At 42.8% G+C, this 20,692-nt stretch overlaps 1 protein-coding gene across 5 annotated transcripts in view; it reads left to right on the plus strand.

Moving 5' to 3' along the window:
* Positions 1-372: 372 nt before the first annotated feature.
* KCTD20 (potassium channel tetramerization domain containing 20) overlaps positions 373-20,692 on the plus strand; it is a 31,116-nt gene continuing 10,796 nt past the window's right edge. Inside the window, exon 1 of one of the 5 annotated variants that reach the window (XM_052815754.1) lies at positions 373-448. Coding sequence is in view for 3 of the 5 variants with exons in the window: in XM_052815750.1 (XP_052671710.1) it covers positions 886-1,139 (254 nt within the window). In the remaining 2 variants the exon portion in view is untranslated. Of the gene's footprint in view, positions 449-875; positions 1,140-7,437; positions 7,528-10,576; positions 10,701-13,290; positions 13,412-20,692 lie in introns of those variants that run through there. The other 4 variants (XM_052815750.1, XM_052815755.1, XM_052815752.1 and 1 more) reach the window with 4 other exon arrangements.

Below are 20,692 nucleotides of genomic sequence, written 5' to 3' on the forward strand. Positions count from 1 at the left end.
CGGACGGACTGCCGGAGGAGGGGAGGGATCCCGAGACACGGCGGGGGCGGGTGCAGCTCGAATATTTGGGTTTATCCTTTTTCTCCCACCGGGAGCGACCGAGACGGGACAGCGCTGCTACGAGCGGAGCCGGGTGACCCGGGGAAGCACGATGTGAGGGCGGGGGGAGCCCGGAGACACGGGGGAGGCGGGGAGGACGCGCACCGCGCCGTGAGCACCGCGCCGTGAGCACCGGGAGATGCGCCCCGGTGCGCGCGCCCCACCGCACCCGCGCGCCCCGGGACGCCCCGCCACGCCCCGCCCCCGGCCTCCCCCGCCCCTCCCGGTTCCCATTGGCCAGCCGGCTGGGAGAGCGGGGCCAATCAGGGTAGCGGCGGGGGCGGGGCGGGGCTTAGCGGCGGGACCCCGCCCTCCGCCCGCGTGAGGGAGCGGCCTCGGCGGGGACGCGGTGAGTGAGGCCTAAAGGCGGGGGGGGGCGGCCGGGGGCCCTTCGTGGGGCCTAGGATGGCCTGTGGGGCCTTCCCGACCCTCCGTGGGGCTTGGGGGGGGGGCTGCGGGGGCTCTTTTTGGCCCTCTGTGAACCTTGGGGGGGCTTCAGGGGCCTTCCCGGCCCTCTCCGTGCTTTGCGGGCGACTTACGGGCCTGTGGGCGCCCGTGGTACGCTGAGTGCTCGGGGGAAGGGGGGCACTCGGGGTTGGGGGGAGGCCTTGCCTGTCCCCTGCGGGCGTTGAGGAGGATGTCTGTGGGGTCACAAGGGACTCCATTGTTCTCTATGGGCTTTGGAGGGGCCTGTGGGGCCGGGGGGGCTGCCCTTCTCCCGTTTGCGGAGGTGCGTCTGGGGCCGCCTTTGTGTGCGCTGAGGGAGGGCCATCTGTGGGGCTGGGGATGCCTCCACCTGCCCCGTGTTTACTTGGGGGGGGGGCTTTGGGGCCTCTCCTACACTCTGTGTTTGGCAGGGGGCTGGGGCTGTTGCCCCTTGAGTTAGTGCTGCATCCCTGCATCTTTGGCACGTCACCCCTCTCCCCTGTACTGTGTGGGAGGCCTCGGGGCCTGGACTGTGCCCGGTGCCCTCTGGTGGGGCTGCTACTTGTGACCACCACCACCCCCGGAGCAGGAAACATCCTCTTCTCAGGGTGCTTGTTGGTCACACTGCCCTCCTACGTGTGTTCTGGGATTGTAGGCTGGGGCATTATTATTCTTAAGCATGTTTTTAGGCTTGAGTCTACCTTCCCTTTTCTCCCTCCTTTCTGGCCCCACTGTGCTTTGAAAGGGAGCAGGAGTTTCTAAGGGGGTTTTCCCTAAACGGGTGTAATAGGTGAGACCTCAGCCTGCCTCTGCTCATAGGCACCTTTTTGTGTTGTGACTTTCCCTGTCTCTGATCCTGGTCTCGCTCTCTCTGTACTGCCTTCTCAATGACCTTAGGCTTTTCAGGGAAGGGGTAATAATAATGCTGGCAATCTTGGGTATAAACCTGCGAGACTGAGAACACACCTCTGCAGGGAGAGTGTTTTGAATTACTTTGCCAGGGTTGCTGCAAACCCAGGTCTTGTTGTAGCAGTAAGTTATAGCTTTAAGGCAGAAAATTCACCTGTGCTCCCTGTGCCTGCTTTATCCTCACCACAAACTTGCAATCCTCCCTGCTGGCATTAGCAGAAATCACGAACTGTTAATCGGAAGGAGGTTGCGTCTGGGGAATCAACAGAATGGCTCAGCTCCCCCTGTTGAGGTGTGTCCTCATTTACCCCGGTGCCTGGACTGTGCGACTGCACTGCTGACAGTCACCTGGATTTAAGCGTTATAAATACTTCTGCCCTCAGTTCATAGAAGCATTTTCAGTGATGTAAGCATCAAAACAGTCAATTGTTTGGCTCAAAAACTGTGGGTTTGTCTGTAGGCAAAGCTGCTTGTAAGAGTTGTTAGTTATTCTTCAGACTGGAGTTACACATGCCTTTATTACAGTGGAGGAATTTTATTTAGGGAAACAGTCACCTTTAACTAAAATAGACTGATACTGTTTACAGCCTCTATGTACTTATGTCACTAAAAAAATGCTCTTTTGCAAAGCAGCCTGCACAACAATTGCTTATACTGGCACAATTGTCTTTATTTTCTATAATAACATCTGTGTTAGAGGGTCTTCTATGGTCTGATCTTATGGTTGAAATTCAGCAGTTTATGTAGACTAATCCTAAGTGAAACCTGTGCAGAAGACTGTGTCCAGACTTATTTCAGCTTCTCTTAAAGCAATTAAGAACAGATTAAAGTAATTTATGCTGTCATGGAAACAGGTGTGTGCTGAGTTAGCTAAATTGGTGTTTGTTTCAAGATAGACTTATTTGCAGCACATGAAATGCTTTTTGATCTCTTTCAGTACTGTCTTTTGCTGCTAGAGTGGAAGGGGATGAGTTTTCTGTTTGATTTGGGCTTAAAATCAAGACCTTTTTGGTAGGAGTTCATCACATAATTTTATATTTTGCGAGCTTTCTGTTTTGTAGTTATTCTGTATAAAGTTGAGTGGACTTCAGGGGGCCCAGTCAAGCTGCAGGTGTCTACCTGGAAGAAGTTGTAGTTGAAAGGCGCAAGCTGGTTATTTATATACTTCTCAACAGTGGTGAGAAGCAAGTTATAGCAAATACATTTGAGCGGTTTGATGTAGATTGCATATACCTACAGGCAGAGAAAGTGGTTGGGGCTTTGGGGGTTTTGTTGGGGTTGGTTTTTTTTCTGGAAAGGTTTTGTGACAGTTCTTTTGAGTGGAAGGTAAGATAGTAATTCCAGAGCCTCAAAAATAGGAAGCCTCATCACTGGTCACAGTTTTGCTAATAGAAATGTATCATCTAAGATCCATGTGAATGTGGCCAGGTTTGTTGGATGTGTCCAGTATAACATTACTCAGTGTTACACTTTATTTTTCTGTGCTCCAGAGGTAGCCCGATGTCTGAGCTATACACAGCAGTAATCCTTGCTCCTTCCCCAAAGTATTTTTAACCATCAGAATTGAGAAACCCTCTTCCTTTAGCTGATTTGGTCATAAATCTGATCTTACTTTAGTCTTTTTGAGGTGCCTTCGTATCTTGGCATGTTCAGTCTTGCCTTCTCAGAATCCAAGAGGTTTCATAACCACTGGCTTGGAGTTTTCTGTTCAGGATATTGTAACATTTTTTTGTGTGGCAATTCAGTCTGTCTTTACAGGTCATGAGAAGTAAGAATCATGTCTGGTTGTATTAGTTGATGCTTTCACCACAAAGTTTGGGGCGTGCTTGGATGTGTTTGTCACTCGACCTCATCTTGAACTCATTTCCATGTGCCCATGACAGGCAGCCAAGTGGTTAGTTCACAGTGTAGGAGCACAGTCAAAGAAAGCAGAGTATAATATTGTTTAAAAGTAATGCTATTAACTCCACTTTAAATACCTGAAAACCCATAAGTAGAAAATTTGGGTGTAGAGAAAGGCAAATGATACTTCACCCTTTGTAATGAATTTGCTGTAAGACTTCAGTGCTGTACAGTAGTTAACACCACCTTTGTCCCCTTTTGCCAAAAGCTGTGATCATAAAGGAATATTGGCCAAGCAGTAGGTAGTAGTGGTACTGTATTAATAATTGCATCACAAAGTTGCAGTCCTGTTATAAAAGTCACTGCATGATGACAGGCTGACTCAGCAGCCCAATAACTTGTGAAAGGAGACTTGCAGAGCTACCTGAAATAGCACGTACCCGTGTAGTCTCTGTTAGTTACATGTTCTTGCCAAAGCCAGTGTCAGAAACTCTTCTTCCTACGAGAAAGTAAAGTCTTGTTTAATAAATGCAAAGTGAACCTCTTTTAGCTAAAACTTTAGCTTGGGAGCAGATTCTGGAACTGCTGCGTTCTGCTTAGAGATCCCAGAGGAGTGTGTGGATAATGAGCTCTTTCTTTACAGGAAAAATGCTGAATTGGTGCCTGCTGATAAAGGCCACTTCAGCTGTCTAAAGGATCTCCTGATTTTTAAATGAACTGCTTAATAGAAAGTAAATGGTGCAACTTGATGATCTTTAAAGACTTTTCCAACCTAAACAATTCTATGATTCTAAATTTAGCTAGAGGATCAGTTCATTACTGGCTAATTTAACCCATATCCAGACAAGCAGCATAATAAATACTTTTTCTGTGGGGAAATGTGAAGGGGTGGGGAGCCACCACCATTTTTTCTTCTACTTTATTCATAACTAGCGTAATCAGAGCTAATGAAGAGTTCAGAAATTACCAATTTGGTAAAATTAACATTTTCTGTGGAAGCAACGTGATTGTAATATCTGTTTTTGGAGTGGACTTGGACAGACTGTTGACGAAAGCCCGTCTGATTTCAGGTTTCTGATCCCAAGATCCCTTCTGATTCCAACATGACAGTCGGCTAGAGCTTGTGGACCATCTTTTGCCATGTTAGTACAATTTTGGGTCCCTGGCTTTTGGATGGCCTTGCCATGTGAACTGTTGTCTATTGAACAGCTCCCAGTTCTGAAAAATTCCCTAATTTCTGTGTCCTGTAGCCCAGACTGATCCCATCTGCATTCTGAGGAGCTGAATTGCCTTCCAGTGGTTGTTTCTTACCAGTGTCTGTATAGAGAAGCTGGGACTTGTAATCTAGGCAGCTCGGGTGAGATGAATCCAACCCCCTGTGCTCCAGGGTAAATAGGGATTGCTTAAGGATGCCCCATGCGGCCCTGCTTTATCCTGGGGAAAAGGAAGGCAACCACTGCTTGGGGGGGGGCAGGGGACATGCACCTATAGGAGGGACTTCATCCAGCCTGCAGCACGGCAGAAGGCAGATTAGCAGCGTGAATATCAAAACTGCAGTTTTCTGAGATGAGAATGGCTAGTGGCTGGTCTCTACTGCAGAGCCTGACATCCTGCTTTTGCTACCACATGGTCCCCAGAGAGGCTCGGACAGCTCACAGCTAAGATGGACCCCTGGATATGTCTGTGCGTGGTGGGAGGAAAGGCCAGGGACCAGTGGTTTTGAGGGTCAAAGGATATCCAGCTTTCCAGAGAATGGGGTTATAACAGGACGGCAGAGATGAGGACTATGTCCTGTAGTCTCAGATGTAGAAGTAGCGGGAAGGTTTTTCTTGTCAAGACCTTGTTAGCCTGTACCCATGGAACTGGTGACTAGAATTTCTTTGCAGCAGACTGGGGACTGAACTAGGCTGGGTTGTAACATAGCAGAACCACAAAGGCAAAGTAAAGTGGGCTTTCACATGGGTGTGTTTCAGGAGTATTATTACAGGGAAATAATTACAGATGCTTTAAGTAACTGAAGTCCTGGTACTTGCCTTCCCTGTGTGTCATTTCATCAGCTTTCATGGCCATTTCTCCTCCTGTCTCTTGTTCCAGTTCTAATTTGTGGTCAAGATGTGTCCTCTGGCCTGAGCAGAGACTGTATGCTGGCCTGTGTATTTTTTGGCCCTACCTGTCAGCACAAAAGAGGGCTAGGACTTTTGAAGGGCAGCTGTTCCATGAGGCCTGAAATTGAGAAGTAAAATCAATGGCTGGTAGTCTTAGAGGAAGCACTGAACATGGGCTGTAGTCGCTGAAGTTCAACATTCAGTAATTTCATCTGCAATGACTGGGATTGTTTTTTTCCCTGGCTTTTGCCCTCAGAACAACCTCAAATGTGTTATGTGCAGCTGTTAAAAATGGTGCTAATCCACCGATTGCTCTTGAGTGTGGGAATGTTCAGTCATTGCATCAGTTTTGCTACTGAACACGCAAATATAGTAATACCCTTGTGAACTATAAATTGGAACAGGTTGTATGTATCCCACTGTCAGAGTGATTAGACAATTAGTCAGCAGTTTACTGTGAGAATAAAAAACTGCCTGGGATCCAATACTGAAATAGCCAAAAGAAGCAAAAAAAGGGGTGAAGGAAATCGAATAAAGATGGAGAAATGAGAGCACAGCTCTGTGTGCGTCAGGTCTGCCTTTGCAATTTGTGGGCAAATAATATGGATTAAAATTTATTAGTCATACTTTCAGTGGCAAAAGCATGTATTACAAGAACTGGGAATTGAATGCAACTACCAACTAGCTCTCATAAAATAGTGCTGTGTCTCTGATCCATGTGTTGAGATGTAGTAGTTTAGTCTGTTGAATCGGAGAGTTTTCAGAAGGAAGTAGAGCTTGGCAGCCATAAAAATAGTAGAACTGAGCCTTGTGCCTAATGCTCCTCACAATAGAGTAGTGCGAGAACGTTCAAGTCCAGTGGCAGCCTGCTCTTGTGACAGCAATAAGAAATGGTGTATAATAATTAGTGGTTGCTGCTGCCAGATAATGCTTCTTGTCTGTCAAGTTTTGGCAATGTAGCTTTGAAAAACAGATTAGGCAGGCAAAAATAGCGAGGCCATATTTAATAAAAGAAGGGTTTCCTCAATAAATATAATTCTGGGTCTATAAAGTGTAGCTGGGTTTCTTGGAGCCCAGCCCTGTGGCTCACCCTGCTGGGACAACAGCTGGTGACATTTCCTTTTCAAAATTAATCTGTGAGTCCACATGATACCATAGGGCGTCCTGTTAATGGTCTTGATTAAGCATATGCCCCAACTTTAGTGATTTTCTCAGTTTAATAATAATTGACATTATTTTTCTCTAAGTAGTATCTGTATTATAACTTGAATGACTGCAGTTCTCACTTGGGGTGTTTTGATAGCTTGGAGAAACTGGAGTGAAGGGTCCACAAAGGAGGTGAGTAGGAAAAAGGCAGGAAGAAACTGTTCCCAGCTGCTGTGTTGCTGCAGCAAGAGTTTCTAGTAGGACTGGAAATTAGCTGAGTGGATTTTACAAGTCTCCTAGTTCATGTGCGGTTAATATCATCTGCTAGTTCATCATAACTGCAACAAATAATGGAGGGAAACAGAACAAGGAAGCTTTAACCCATGTGAAAGCTAGCTAATTTCTTCTTCCTCTGGGTGAGTGGATCAAAAATCATGGTATTGCATAATCTCTAGCCACGGAAAAGGTTACGTCTGCCTGGAATGTTATCTGCTGTAGCAGTTGGTAGTTATGAATGAGTTCCCTGATCCATTGACATAAATGTTCTGGCAGGCACTTGCACTTGCAAACCTCCTTGTAGTCTAATGCTTTTTGAGAATACTGCTCTTCGTCAGGTGTTAGTGACTGATACAGACTCAGGAGATGGAAGTTTACAATAGCAAAGGCCTTTTATACAAATATGGTTTTTAGAGACTTTACTGCATGTGTTGGGAAGGAGTCTTTCAAGGTTTTCAAAAAATTTGCCTTATTTCTTGTAACTTCGTTCAGGAGGCCAACTAAGGAATAGAAAATAAATATAGATTATTTAAATTTCACTAAGTGCTGATTTGCTGTTACCATTCTTTTTTTTTTTTTTTTTAATCTATGGAGTTTAATGTATATGAGGAAGATCTTTTTTCTTCTACAGGGTCTACTTTGTTCTGTTTCCTTTCAGACAGACCAAGGTGCAAATATGAAAAATCATAAGATTATTCAGTGATCTTCAAATCAGGTGATTCAGGTATATTTGTGAAATGGTTTAGCTTTAATATAAAGCACCTCCAACTCAAGTTTTTGCTCATATCCATAGTTTCTATGAGATCCATTCTTACAGTGTGTTAATTAGCTAATGTTTGAGTCATTTTGGACTAGACAGGTTTTAGCTTTTACCCTTAATGCTGCTTATCTCTGGATTAAGCTGTACTGCACAGCAATTTAAAACCTTTTTGAGTATGATCAAAAGCCATTGATTGGGATGCTGCACTAATGGAGAAAAGTATTGATTGTGCACATTTCTTGGGCATGTGTGAGCAGCAAGTGGGAGAGGAGCTTTCTCATATCACCTCCCAGAATAGTCCCCTGTTTCAGATTCTGTAATGGGGCCTGAGCATGTCTGCCCCCCTCTCTGCAGCAACCTGTCCCGTTTTCAAATGTATGGGTGAGGCTGTGGTGAGATGTGCTGTTTTGGCTGCTGTTGAGTGGTAGGAAAACATTGCTGTGACTCAGCTCTGCATCACTGCTCCCAGCCTGCTAAAGATGGTAGTCCCCTCACAGGGCTGTATGATGTGGCGCTCTCGGAAGGACCTAAATGAACGTATTTGATAGCGAGGAAATGCGTTTACGTGCAGTTTTGCTGTCAGACTTGAGGAGCAGTGATAACCAGCTGGTTTTGAGACGGTTAGCTTTGAATGTGCTGCATTAGATACTGAAGTGAAACCAGTCCAATGATGTCTGTTACCTAGTGTTGGATGAGCAAGGGGGAAACTAGATTTCTATTTACTGGTAATTATAAAGCTGTGGAGAGCTTAGTGCATTAGGGCTGTGCTATATTTAAAATGTACCCTGTCTGTCAAATGTCCCTATTACAAAATGTTCTTTGCCAAGATCATGGGGTGAGCCTCTTCTTTTAAAAGCTGTTTTTGAAACTCTTAATTGTTTTCAGAAAATTGGTTAATATGCCATGATATTGGTTAATATGATTAATATGCCATGTGGCATCTGTATCTGTCTTCCCTTTGTGCTGTTAAGTCATTCCAAGACCATTTTAAAGGTGTTGTGGACAACTATGGGAAATGCCATTTCACCACTTGTAGAGTGGGATTACTGCATTTCTGAAAGATGAAATTCTTACTAATGCAGAAAATAGACTCTTCTCCAGTCTCACCCTCTGTGTTGCAGACACTTACTGCTGTCTTTAATGAGGAGCTTGTCACAGCTGAATTAAAAATAACAATTCAAAACAAAACCTCCTGTGAACTCAGGCCAGCCAAATTGACAGCTGTGAGACTTAAAGGCTTTACTTATCCCAGAGCAGCTGGAGCCCTGACAATGAGCATACCAGCACCCTCGTGCTGCCCCAGCAGTGTCCCACAGATGGGGCTGGAAGAAGCATTTCACCCGCTGGTGTTGAGTGTGCTGAGATTTCTGCCCATGTGAGTCTTGGTCCAGGTTTACCACCAAGAGGTTCACTTAGGGATGGTGGTTTCTTGTAAGCATCTTGTCTAGCTGTCTGCCGTATTGAAAATAGCAAATTAATTTCATGCAGTCCACATTAAGAGCTCTAAAATGTCACGGTTTTGGTTATGTCTGATTGGGATTGAGTTGAAATCCTAGGGTTAGAGAGAGCTGCTATGTACATTAATAGACCCTTTAATTAGCAGGCTTCTGTCATGGTTTAACCCCAGCCAGCAGCTAAGCACCATGCAGCCGCTCACTCATTCCACCACCAGCCCCCAGTGGGATGGGGGAGGGAATTGGAAAAAAGAAAAAGTAAAACTCATGGGTTGAGATAAGAACAATTTAATAGAACAGAAAGGAAGAAACTAATAATGATGATAATAACAATAATAAAATGACAATAATAATAGTAAAAGGATTGGAATATACAAGTGATACACAATGCAATTGCTCACCACTCGCCAACTGATGCCCAGTTAGTTCCTGAGCAGCGATTCTCCCCAGCCCCACTCCCCCAGTTTATATACTGGGCATGACATCACATGGTATGGAATACCCTGTTGGCCAGCTTGGGTTAGCTGTCCTGGCTGTGTCCCCTCCAAACTTCTTGTGCCCCTCCAGCCTTTCTTGCTGGCTGGGCATGAGAAGCTGAAAAATCCTTGACTTAGTCTAAACACTGCTTAGCCACAACTGAAAACATCAGTGTGTTATCAACATTCTTCTCATACTGAACCCAAAAGAGCACTATACAAGCTACTAGGAAGACAAATAACTCTATCCCAGCTGAAACCAGAACACTTTGCAGTAAGACCTATCTTCTTAAGGATTTATTGAAATCGCACATAAGCTCTACTATTGGAATATGCTAATTTATTTGTGAATCTCTTGGATTATTCAGCAGAGGAGTTGAATATTCCTCACAAGGATAGCCTTTGAAGACTGTTTCCTTGAAATAAACAAATTTTTTAAAATCCTAGCCTTTCTTTTGCTTGTAGTCTTTGAGATAAATACTCATGAAACCAGCTGCAAATTTGGCTAGAATATTGATGGGTTGCTTGCTTGTCAAATTAAAAATGAGCTGGGGCGGACTGTTCTGGAATACATTTCAATTTTGGAACTTTCCACTTTCAAGAGTGACCTTATTCAGTACCCAAATGGGCACCTTTTCTCTGCACGAACACCTCATTATGTGTGTTGAAATAGGCATCGTCTCTGCTTTTTCAATTTTGTATATTTTTTTTTAGTGGTATTTTCCCTTTTTTAAGCTTCCACAAAATATGGCTACAATTCCTGGCTAATTTTGCTGAAACGTGACACTAGCCAAATATTTTTGTGAAAGAATTATTAGTCACATAAGAAAGAATGTAATGGAATATTCTTAGAAAGTGTTATAACTATGCTTGACATGTAAAATATTTATCCAGACATGTAAACAAAGGAAGAGGTGTCTTGCCAATGTACTATTGTAAACCATAGTTATTTTGAAATCTTGAGCAAGATGTTTTTCAGTTCTTGAAAATAAGGTATCAAGTTCTCTGCTGATGTAAATTGACAGAGTCCTAGTGGTTGGCTTTACCTACCTGCAATTTTAGCCCCTGCTCTTGCCTCCCTAAAAACAAATCAAGATGTGTTTTCCTGATGAGCTGCAGTTGTGCTAAAGAAAACTCTTCTGTTTATTTTGGTTTCGGATTACTTTAGTATTATTTGCAGTTTACCAATGCAGCTGCACTCTAAAAGGTAGGCCTTATTTTGTTTTGCTTTTTGTTATTGTCTCTATCTTAATGTAAATGAAACAACTTGCTTGGTTCAGAGAACTCTGTTGTTCCTACAGGCCACGCTGATAGTCTTCACTTTGCTTGTGCCTCCGCTCATAAGGAGTGTCTCAGCCCTTCGGCCAGACAGTACAGCTGTAGCTTCAGTGGCTTTATCTGAACTGGCTTCCAGCGACTTGTCCTGCTGACTGTTGCGGTGAGATACGGCAGTGCCTTGTGGGGATGCCAGATAATTACCCTGGCAGGGATCTCATGCCAGCCTGTCTCATACCAAAGTTAGGTAAAGATCTCCTGTGCTCGGTTATGACACTTGAGTTTTGCCAAGCCTGGTTCTGTTCTTCCACACTGGACACAAACTGCTGCTGGACCTTTAATCAGTGACAGCAGTGCCTGGCCCAGAGCACCAGGGCCCTGTGCTGCTGGTAGAGGGGATGGCTTACTCTGCTGTGCCCTCTTCCCATTCCCGTGTCCCTTGCATAGCCCTCCTTCAGGCCCTGAAACGGAGGCAGAGGTGTATAGGTATAGCGGAACTTATTCAGGTTAACATCAGTAAGCACTGAGCTCCTCCTGACTGTAGTACAGATGAAATGCTTTTTCAAGATGGGAATATTTACTTTCAAATTTAATTGCATTTCTTTGAACAGTATGCAGCTTCCCTGGTTGTTTTTTGTTTGGGGTTTTTTTGGTGCTGTATGCTTTGTTACTCTGAAATCTCTTTGGTGAATAGCTACCGTAACTGTATTCAACTTTCAAAAATCTGCCATCTATTGTTAGTTTTTCAAGCTGCTGCCATGTCATTGGTTAAAAATGAATGGCAGTTGGAGTTGTAGCAGATGAGCTGGGAATGAGTGAGCAGTTACTTGTTGGGATCCCTTCCAGAGAAGGAAGGTGGAGTTTTAAGCTGCTCGCAGCCTTTCTAAAATAAGAGTCTAAGCAAGTAGGTGCTTTTTGCTATGGGTGAAACATCAGCTAACTTTTTGTAGGAAACCAAAAGCTCAGTAAGGAAGGAGAGGAATTTTGTTTTAGTCTGAATATTCTCTCTATGGATATTCTGCTGTAAAATAAACCATTCATATTAAAACTGTTGTGTATTTCAAAATATACTGATTAATACAGTGATCCTCATCTCAAGAGGATCCACCACTGGCCAGTTGCTACGCTAAAAGCAAATAGGGTAGTTTAGCCTTTATGGTGCTGCAGGCTGTGTGTTGCTGTTGGGACCCTGTGTTGCAGGCCAGAATTGCAGGTGGTGGGAGCAACAGCTCCAAGTACTGGGCTTCAGACACTCTGCAGTTTCTGGCTCTCCTAAGGCCACTGTGGTGAAGGAGACAGGAGGGGTTTATGATGTGTTCAGCCCCTCAAGAGTGAGCTGAAGTGTTAATTTATACCCTGCTGTCATCTCCTTGCTGATTTTGGGGATGAATGCTCTACTGCATGCTTTGAAATTGCAACAAGCTGCCTTGATCTTGAGCATTGTGTGCTCTGTGTGGATTTTCATAGTCCTGAATGATGGCAACCTGCCTCACCTTGTGTGGGACAATATGCCTTAGTGATTAGAGGCTGTTTCTCTTTCTTTAGGTTCCCCCCAACCTCTTTAACAGGCTACAGGTGCTTTATTGCACCTATATCTGGATAGACTAGAGAACTGAGCATTAAAGAATCAAAAGCTTGCCCCCAAACCAAGTGCTTGCAATATGTTATATGTATGTACAGTGCAAAGATGAGTTAGTAAATTAGTGAGAACTTGTTTTTATTATGTTGGATTGTATGGTTTGTTTTTAAGTAAGATACCTCTTAAGGCATCTTTGATTAATCTGTTTAGGTGCTGTGTACTGTTCAGACTTTAAAGCTTGTCAGTACACACATATGCTTTATCACTAGCATGAGTCAGGATGAAAATAGTTTCCTACTTCAGGTTCTCTTTGCATTAAAATTTATATATTATTCATGGTATGTGATACATTTAATTCTATTGTTCTGTGAATCTGTGTTTGGAGCAGTCTCTGAGCAATCCAGATATATCTTAGGGGAAAGCATTAAGAACAACAGAATAGATTGATTTAATATTTGAACTAATAGAGGGTAACATTTCCAGGTGACGTAAATGTGTAATGCCTCCGCAATGCATCGCGCGGGCATTGACATATCAAAATAACTCACTTTATCCTCAGTTACTGTAAGTTTGTTTGGGCCCAAGTCCAAGGTCTTCTGGACTTGGGAATCTGTGTGCACATGGTTATGTACATATTCAGAAATTCTGGTAGTTAATTCCTTTCTGCCTGCGTAAGGGATGTGTGGCAGATGAGTGGCAGGAGTGTGTTTAAGCATATGGCATCAAGGGTTTAATAAAACTGTGCCTGAACCAGGAATCTGGGGAGAGAGAGATTGGGGGGGGGGGCTTTTGCTGAAAAGAGGAGGCTTAATATAAAGCTATTTGTTACAATACAGATTTTTTTAGATTCAAACTTTTCATGAATCAGCTGGGAGGGACGGGTCGAGATGAGGACTTTTAAGCTGAAATATTTACATGAATCAGACATCTGGGCTTTGGGGGAGTGACCATTGCTGCACAAACAGTTTAAACTCTGTAGCTTTGCTGTGACTTAGTGCTTCCCTCTGTTAAAGAAGGATTTCAGGATATTGGTGTTGGTAGCACTGAGAACACATGAGCCGCCAGTAAGTAAGGAGCTGTGGTGTTTGAGAGGGGGTGCTTGGCAGAGGGTTTGCTCTAGAGTTACAATAGGAAACGTGGGTGATTATTTCTGTTCAGAAGTTCTGATGTCTGCAGGTATATTGGACTCGGGGTTAGAGCTTTCTCAGAAATACTGTTGTCCTTATGCTTTTTTGTATCGCTTATAATTGAGAAGCTTGACTTCTTGTAGTGTAGATGTAGGAATTGAAATTGTGTGAATTTGAAACCAAGTTAGATTTAACTGCCTAAGAAGAAAAATTGAGAGAGAAAATAGCATTTTAAAATCTAAAGGGGTAAGGCAGGTCTTGCTTTTATGCTTTGTTGAAACATGGGGGTTTTTTGTGAAAGCTTTGTAAGTAGTTTTGCAGAAAATGGTGGAACAGAGAACACAGGGCAAAACTCTTATTTCTGCTGCTGCTGCTCCTGTTGCAGATTTTCACATAAGTATTTGTAGCTTAATCTAACACAGGTGAAGACAGAGTGTAACTCCTAGGTGTCACCTGGCTTAAAACTTTATTTAGCTCAGTATTCTGTATTTTAACAGGGGAACATTTGTTTTTCCTGTCTCTAGAGAAGAATATCCTGGTTATATTTGCAACAGTTCATCTTTCACCAGAGTTTTTCCCCTTACCCTGATCAGATCTGCGTACTCCATCCTTCTGCCTAGAAAGGAGGTCTATATTCTATATGGGCATGGCCAGCTTTATTTAAATTGCTGACTGAATTTAATCAGATAGCACTAGCAAAGCTGCCATTACTACAGTGTTAAGAAGCTCTTTATGAGGATCAAATATAAGAACTATAATTTTTCAGATGACTGTCTTTAACCCAATAGTGTGAATAGTGGAAATAGCTTTTATAGGTTGCTTGGTTGTGCTCTTTTAACACTAGTACCTTGAGCCTCACAGGGAGGGAAGTAGCCCTAGCAAAGCATTAACCTGTTGCCTTATTCAGAAATTTTGTTCCCTTCCGAGACACCCAATGGTAGGACATTCCTGGATGCACTTCATCTATTCCAGTTGATGAGGCAGCCACAGTATAACTTTACTATTTTGGAAAAGCCTATAATAGGTTACTTCAGGTTAATAAATCTCAATGATTTTTCTGCATGTATTAGTCTTGGTGATTATAAGTTGGCAAAATAAATGTTGCTGTCAGTGTGGGGCGCTGATGTGTGGATCAGTGCCACCAGCAACGATGCGAGCTTTCAGCTTGTAAATGAGGCGCTGGCAGTTACGGGAGGACCTGGTGAACCATGGGTCTTAAATCAAGGTGTGGATGTGCAGTGTTAAACCATGAAAACTGTACTGCAGGCTGTAGTTTTGAATTGCATTTGTAGAAACAGTGGATTTTTGTTAAGACTCAAGTAAATGAGTAAGTCTGTAAACTTTCCTAACAGTGAAGCTCTATGCACAGAATAGGAGAAAACAATCAAGCATTTCATCAGCCTTCTTGCTGTCTCTTGCCAGAATTTGCAGGCTGTCCTGCATTGCATCAGTCATGCTGGACATTTTTTTCCACCTATATTTTGAAGCCAGATGGAAAATGATTCTTCTGTATATTGATAGAGTTATTTCATAACAAGCAAAAAGCCTTTTGTAATATGCCCTGCTAGTTCAACCTATACATCAGCCTTTTATTGTCTGGATATGTTTGCGTCTATAGCGCAAAGTGAAACGAGGATCATTAGTAGGTATGAGAAAAGCATGTTAAAGGCTCCAGGTAGATTTTCTATCTGATGCAATCTGGGTGAATACACTTTTATGTTGTTCTCCTGTGGTACAGGCATATCTACAGGTGCCAGTGAGTGGCCAACCTCAGACCTGTCAAGTGTTATGTTGCCTCGAGCATCCCTTGTTTGATTCAGCCACACAGGGCAGTGCCTGGGGCTCAGACCCTTGTGCTAGAAGGTACACTTGCCCAGGGCAGCCTGGTGACACCAGCTTCCCTGCTTATGTGAGACTTCACGCATGGCCCTTCACCTTCTGGAAGAGGATAAAAACTGATCTAGACAAGTCTTATGGTTAAAAGAGAAGTAGTAATGAGGAACCAGATTTGTGCCTGATGACTGGAAAAATGCTTTTAAAAAAAACAAAGACCAAAAAAACCACCTGCTATGAGAATGAGAGACCCTCTGAATCTTAAAATCTTTAAAGACTGTAGAATTTGGCCAAAAGCAAGGAGTACGCTTTAAAAGCAGGATGCGTCATTGCTTTGGAATTGCCTTTCTTCTAATGTAAACTCTGCAATACTGATAATGTGGGCCCATCACTCACTTTTATTTTTTAGTAGATAAAGAATCAACAGGCTTGTGTTTACTCCCAGCAACTTGTAAAAGGAAAGGTAGCTTCTTGCATTTTAAACTCTAGGGGAGTTTTATACAATTGATACTGAAGATGTTTTTTAATAGGCAGGTTTTATAATTACTTTGTCTTTTCCAATTTCCTAATGGTGCTGTGTTTCCCTCTTACTGGGAATGCAGAAGGGAACAAAGCATAGCATAAGACAGGAGGCTCTGTTGAGACTAGAGCAGGCACCGCCTGGCAGGTTTTTTTTCCTGTGCCCTTCTACGCCATTTCCTTTCCCTGCTTTCTCCATTTGATTTTTTAAAATCTTCAGGGACTCCCAAGTTACAGGTGTGGGAATGAACAGAAGCTGGGGCCAAAATTCCTAGGGTTTGACTCCAGTCTCATTCATGCAAATTCAAACCTGCTGTTTTCAGTGGATTTCCTTCATATTTACAGAATGAGACCCCAGATCTGTTCTCAATCTTTAATAGAGCAGAAAGCTTTACTTTTTGCCTTTCTTTCTAACGGTTGGATTACTCTCATTCTGCACAGCCCTCTGGTATGCTTCCCTATGACTGGGGAATTTTTATTGCCACTGAACTGAGCTGAAAAGCAGTATGGTTATTTTTCTCTTCCTCATCCTCTCTGGGGAAGTATGCATCTGATGATCAAAAGCAAATAGTTTTTATGAAAATTAGAAAGTTGGATTGCTGCCTACTTGCCAATATGATATTTTTTCATAGCAAGTTTAATCACTGCTTTTTCACTTAACCAAATTCCAAAATCGTATAGGGTACACAAGAGGGGACCAGCTGAGAGAAGATGAATCTGAGTGGTGAGTAGTACATGAGAGAGGCCAGGTTAACTCACTCAGCGTGGTACAGGACTGAAACAGCTAGACTGCATCTGGCCTCCGACTGACAAATCCACACGTTGTGTATGGCACAGTGAAGCCTTGGCCAGCGGATCTCTCCTGGCTTGAGTATCTCTGTGCTGCACTCCCGTTGTGGTTTAGACATACCCTATACTGATTTGCTAATCCTTTCGTACAGGAAATGCTTCTCATTATTTATCTTAAGCCTGTGAGATTTCTCTTTTTCTCTCCAGAGGAGGAATTCAATCATTGCTAATTTGTTTTTCTGCTTTTATGTTTAGAGACCCTTTTGACATGTTCCAAGGATATCTTTTAGGAAATTAAAGCAAGGCTAAACTTTTTTGAAAGGCGTGCAATTATATTAGAAATAAGTCTTGTTCTAAAGTAGTAGACTGTAGAATTAGGTCAGGCACACCCTGCATACGCGTGTTTCCTGCTTGCTCATATTTCTGAGAATAATTGTACATGGGAATGTTTTTGTAGATTTACAGGAGTGTTGTCTCCTTAAAAATGAGTTGTTTGGAGTTTTATTTAAGTCATCGTGGTTACGCTGTGGTTTAGGAAGAGTGGAAGATTGCTGACCATCTGATTCACTCGATCAATGTGCTGGTCTGTCTTCGCCATTTGCAAACCGAATGGTGAAATAAGGTTACTCACTTCTACTATTTTTACTCTCTTACGACTTCCTTCTTGTCATGCCAGATGACAGTGAAGCAGTGCATAAGCTGTCAGATGTTACAGCACAGGGCTTTACTCTTCAATGGATTTTGACAGCTCAGCTTTTCATAATTTTTCTTTGACATTTCTCTGAAGTTCTGCAAACTTGATACCTAAATATTTTATAATGGCTCTTTAAAAAAAAAAAATCCCAAGGGTAAGGATAAGGAACAAGTAATACAATAAAAAGTTAGAAACCAGCAAATCTGTACTGATACTTTTGTTACCTTTTGCTTAATAAAATGACCTACATCTAAATGGGTTTTCTCTACTGGACATGTTACTGTATTTGAGTTTCTTTTCTTTGCACACATCACCTATGTACTGTTTATGTTGGTCTGTACAAGTTAAGCCATTCAGCTCCTTCCAGTAGCTGGGTGAGAACTATGTACCTTGGGAAGTGGGTTTGGATGTGCCTCAGATTCGTTAGGGTGGGGAAGGATAATGTGCTGAATATCCTCCCAGCCTTTTTACATTCCAGTACACTTCCTTCTTTCTCAAGAATTACATAGAACAAGGATCAGCCTCTTATGCTACAAACCTTTTGCAGAGATAGACTTATTTGTGCCAAAGATGCGTTGCTGCTAAAAACTGTTTCCAGTTTGTGTTTAAAAAAAAAATTTAAATATCACCTCCATATTTTTCTCTCAACAAAAGTGTTGGCTCTAAACAAGTTTAAATAAAAGATGACTTCACCATGACCATCAGCACGTGGTTTGGAGAACAGAGATGCTTGTTCAGTTGCACAGCTCATTCTTAACATTGTCATGTTCTGGAGGGAGGAGGAACCTACATGCTCCAAGTTAGGGAAAACCAACGGCCAGAGTCAGGTGTGAATTTTGATGTTTGACTGTGATGCTGATTTCCTTTCAAAACAAACAAACAAAAAAAATCACAGCCTATTCAGGAGCTCTTCCTCTGATCTTTAGTGCTGAACGTGACACGGGGCTTTTGATATTCATGAGTTCCCAGCTCCCAAAATGCAGCTGTCCACGAGCCATGAGTCTTCAATTCCTCTACAGCCTGGTCCTTCAGGATCTAAGCATACAAACAAGTTACTGAGAAGTGGGCTAAGAAATCAAGGTGCTCATTTACTGCTCATGATCAATTCTGTGGTACCAGCCAATTTATGCTTACCAGAGGGTAGAAACGTGCATGGAAACAGACCTCAGAAGAAAATGGTAACCTGCTAGTGTTTGTCCTGCTAACCACAGGGTAATTGCTGGTGCATGGCCAGGGAGCTTGAGTAGTGAACGTGCTAAAAGTCAGTGTGTAACACTTAGTTGGTGGACGTGATGCTCTGGCTGGTCCTGAAGATTATGTCTCTTTTTCTGTGTCCCTGTTTTTTCTCATAAAAGAATTCCCTGCAGTGCTTCCCAGGGCTGTTAGGAGCAATGAGCAGTTAATATTTGTAAAAAGCTTTGAAGATGAATAGTGCTAATTATTATTTATAGGTATTCATTCTCACCACGGGTAGTTCACCTTGATCCTGGGCATGAAAGGAGACCAGGACATTTGTAAACTGGTCAGGCATGAGTGTGGCCTTCTGAAGTCTTTATGTACTAGTTTCCCTACTGGGTTGTATGTGTGATTGCAATATATTTGTCATGTTAAATGACTAGTTTGGATATTTATTGTACCAGCCAGATGTGCTAAAGGAATCCTTACTCATGTACCTCAATTCTGCTGACATGTAATGTGTAGGATTTGGGCATGCCAAGAGGGGACAGAAGACAAGAAAATGCCATTAGCCTGGCCCAAGTTGGATTATCAGCAGGACTGAACGTTCAGTTTCCCATAGATTTAATGAGGAAAGTCAGATCTGATGCTTGTAAGAGCCACCACAACTGTGAAGAGCATCTGTTTCTGAATCTTCCCATCGCTGCAGTTTTTAGCACTTTTCACTGGTGCTAAACTTAGTGTAACAGAAAAGAATGAGCAGAAAGGTGTCAAACACTGGGGCTTTTTTCCTAAAAATCCTGCTTAGCAGATTAAGCCGAAAAAGGGGGGAAAATGATCGGGGAAAATTCATGTATTGTAGTTCCTGCATATCTGATGATAGTTCTATAAATAATCTCTGAGATATTGTAGTAGAGGACTCCGCTGCATGGCACTCAGGGTCTCTTGAACTGTGCTTTAATTCAGAGCTTAAGGTGATGAACAAAGATTGCAACATTCATCAAACCCAATTTGGTGGTTGTGAAAATTCAGTCTGTAGGCGTTTCGTACTGTTTGACATCACTTAAAAAGGGCTTATAAGGCAGGCCTCTTGTGAAGTTTCGGAATGTAACTGTCCCTTGATAAAGCTGCTGTTTGCCTGGGTATAAGCTGCTTACTGATCTGACTCCCTGCCTAAATTCTGCTCTCTGCTAAGTAATGTATTAAGTAATCGAGAGACTGTTCAGACAGCGCAAGTGGAGCTTATTGGTGGAACTGCAGCAATGGAGCACTCCTGAAAGAAAGAGGCCTAAGAAGTAAATTTTATGCTTATCAAGTTTTCTTAATAGAGTTCTTGTCAGCTCACAGAGCAAATTCTGTTCCCAAGTGAGTGCGTTAGCATCTCAGTTTTATCAGGGAGCTTGTTTCAATACAGAAAAGTTGCAGGGAGGGGGAGAGTTCCTGAGACACAACCCAGTACGCTGTTTGTGTTCTTCCTGACAGCTAGCTAGTCTCAAGAACGACTCCTCTTAAGGGCTTTCCCAAGATGATGACATATCCACTCGACAAGGATATTTTTTTCCCCATCTCAAAACACTTTTGCCTAACTCAATCAAACTGCAGCTTTAAAAAATATGTTTTGGCTTTCTGTGCATTTACCGAATTTTAAAGCATTTTGGTCAAAAAGTACAGCATAATTACAATGTTTGGAGTTCAGTGAATGTGTTTGAAACCACAATATTAGTTGTATAAAAAGTTTAACATTTGCAGCCTGGAAAACTCGAAATTTTCTCACAATAATTGAAATAGACTATATGAAATAGGGGAATGGTTGCATTTTTGTTGCTATGTTTGAAATTATCAATGTATCAATGAAATTATCAATGTACAGGATGTGGGTTTGCATATTTGGGGTTACTTTAAAGAGTATTTTCTGCATATTCTGTGTGTTTACTCATTTATATAGTCATTCCTGGGATAGTAGGTTTGTCCTGCAGTTGTATGAGTGGGGCAGTTGGTGCATTGCACATGCAGTTGGTATGTTCTGCTTGGATACTGGGGATTCCACACACCCGTGTCCCACTGCCCATGGCCCAAGAGCAACCTGCTGGCCTTTCTTGCTACCTCTTTGCTGGTCTGACACAAGAGAAGAGGGTAAAAGGTTGCACAGGTTTATTCACAGGTAGTTTGTGTTGCCCTTAGCTCAGGCAAAAGGGGATGGATTTGTT

The sequence above is a fragment of the Harpia harpyja genome, chromosome 19 (assembly GCF_026419915.1).
Source record: "Harpia harpyja isolate bHarHar1 chromosome 19, bHarHar1 primary haplotype, whole genome shotgun sequence".
Taxonomy (NCBI): Eukaryota; Metazoa; Chordata; class Aves; order Accipitriformes; family Accipitridae; genus Harpia; species Harpia harpyja.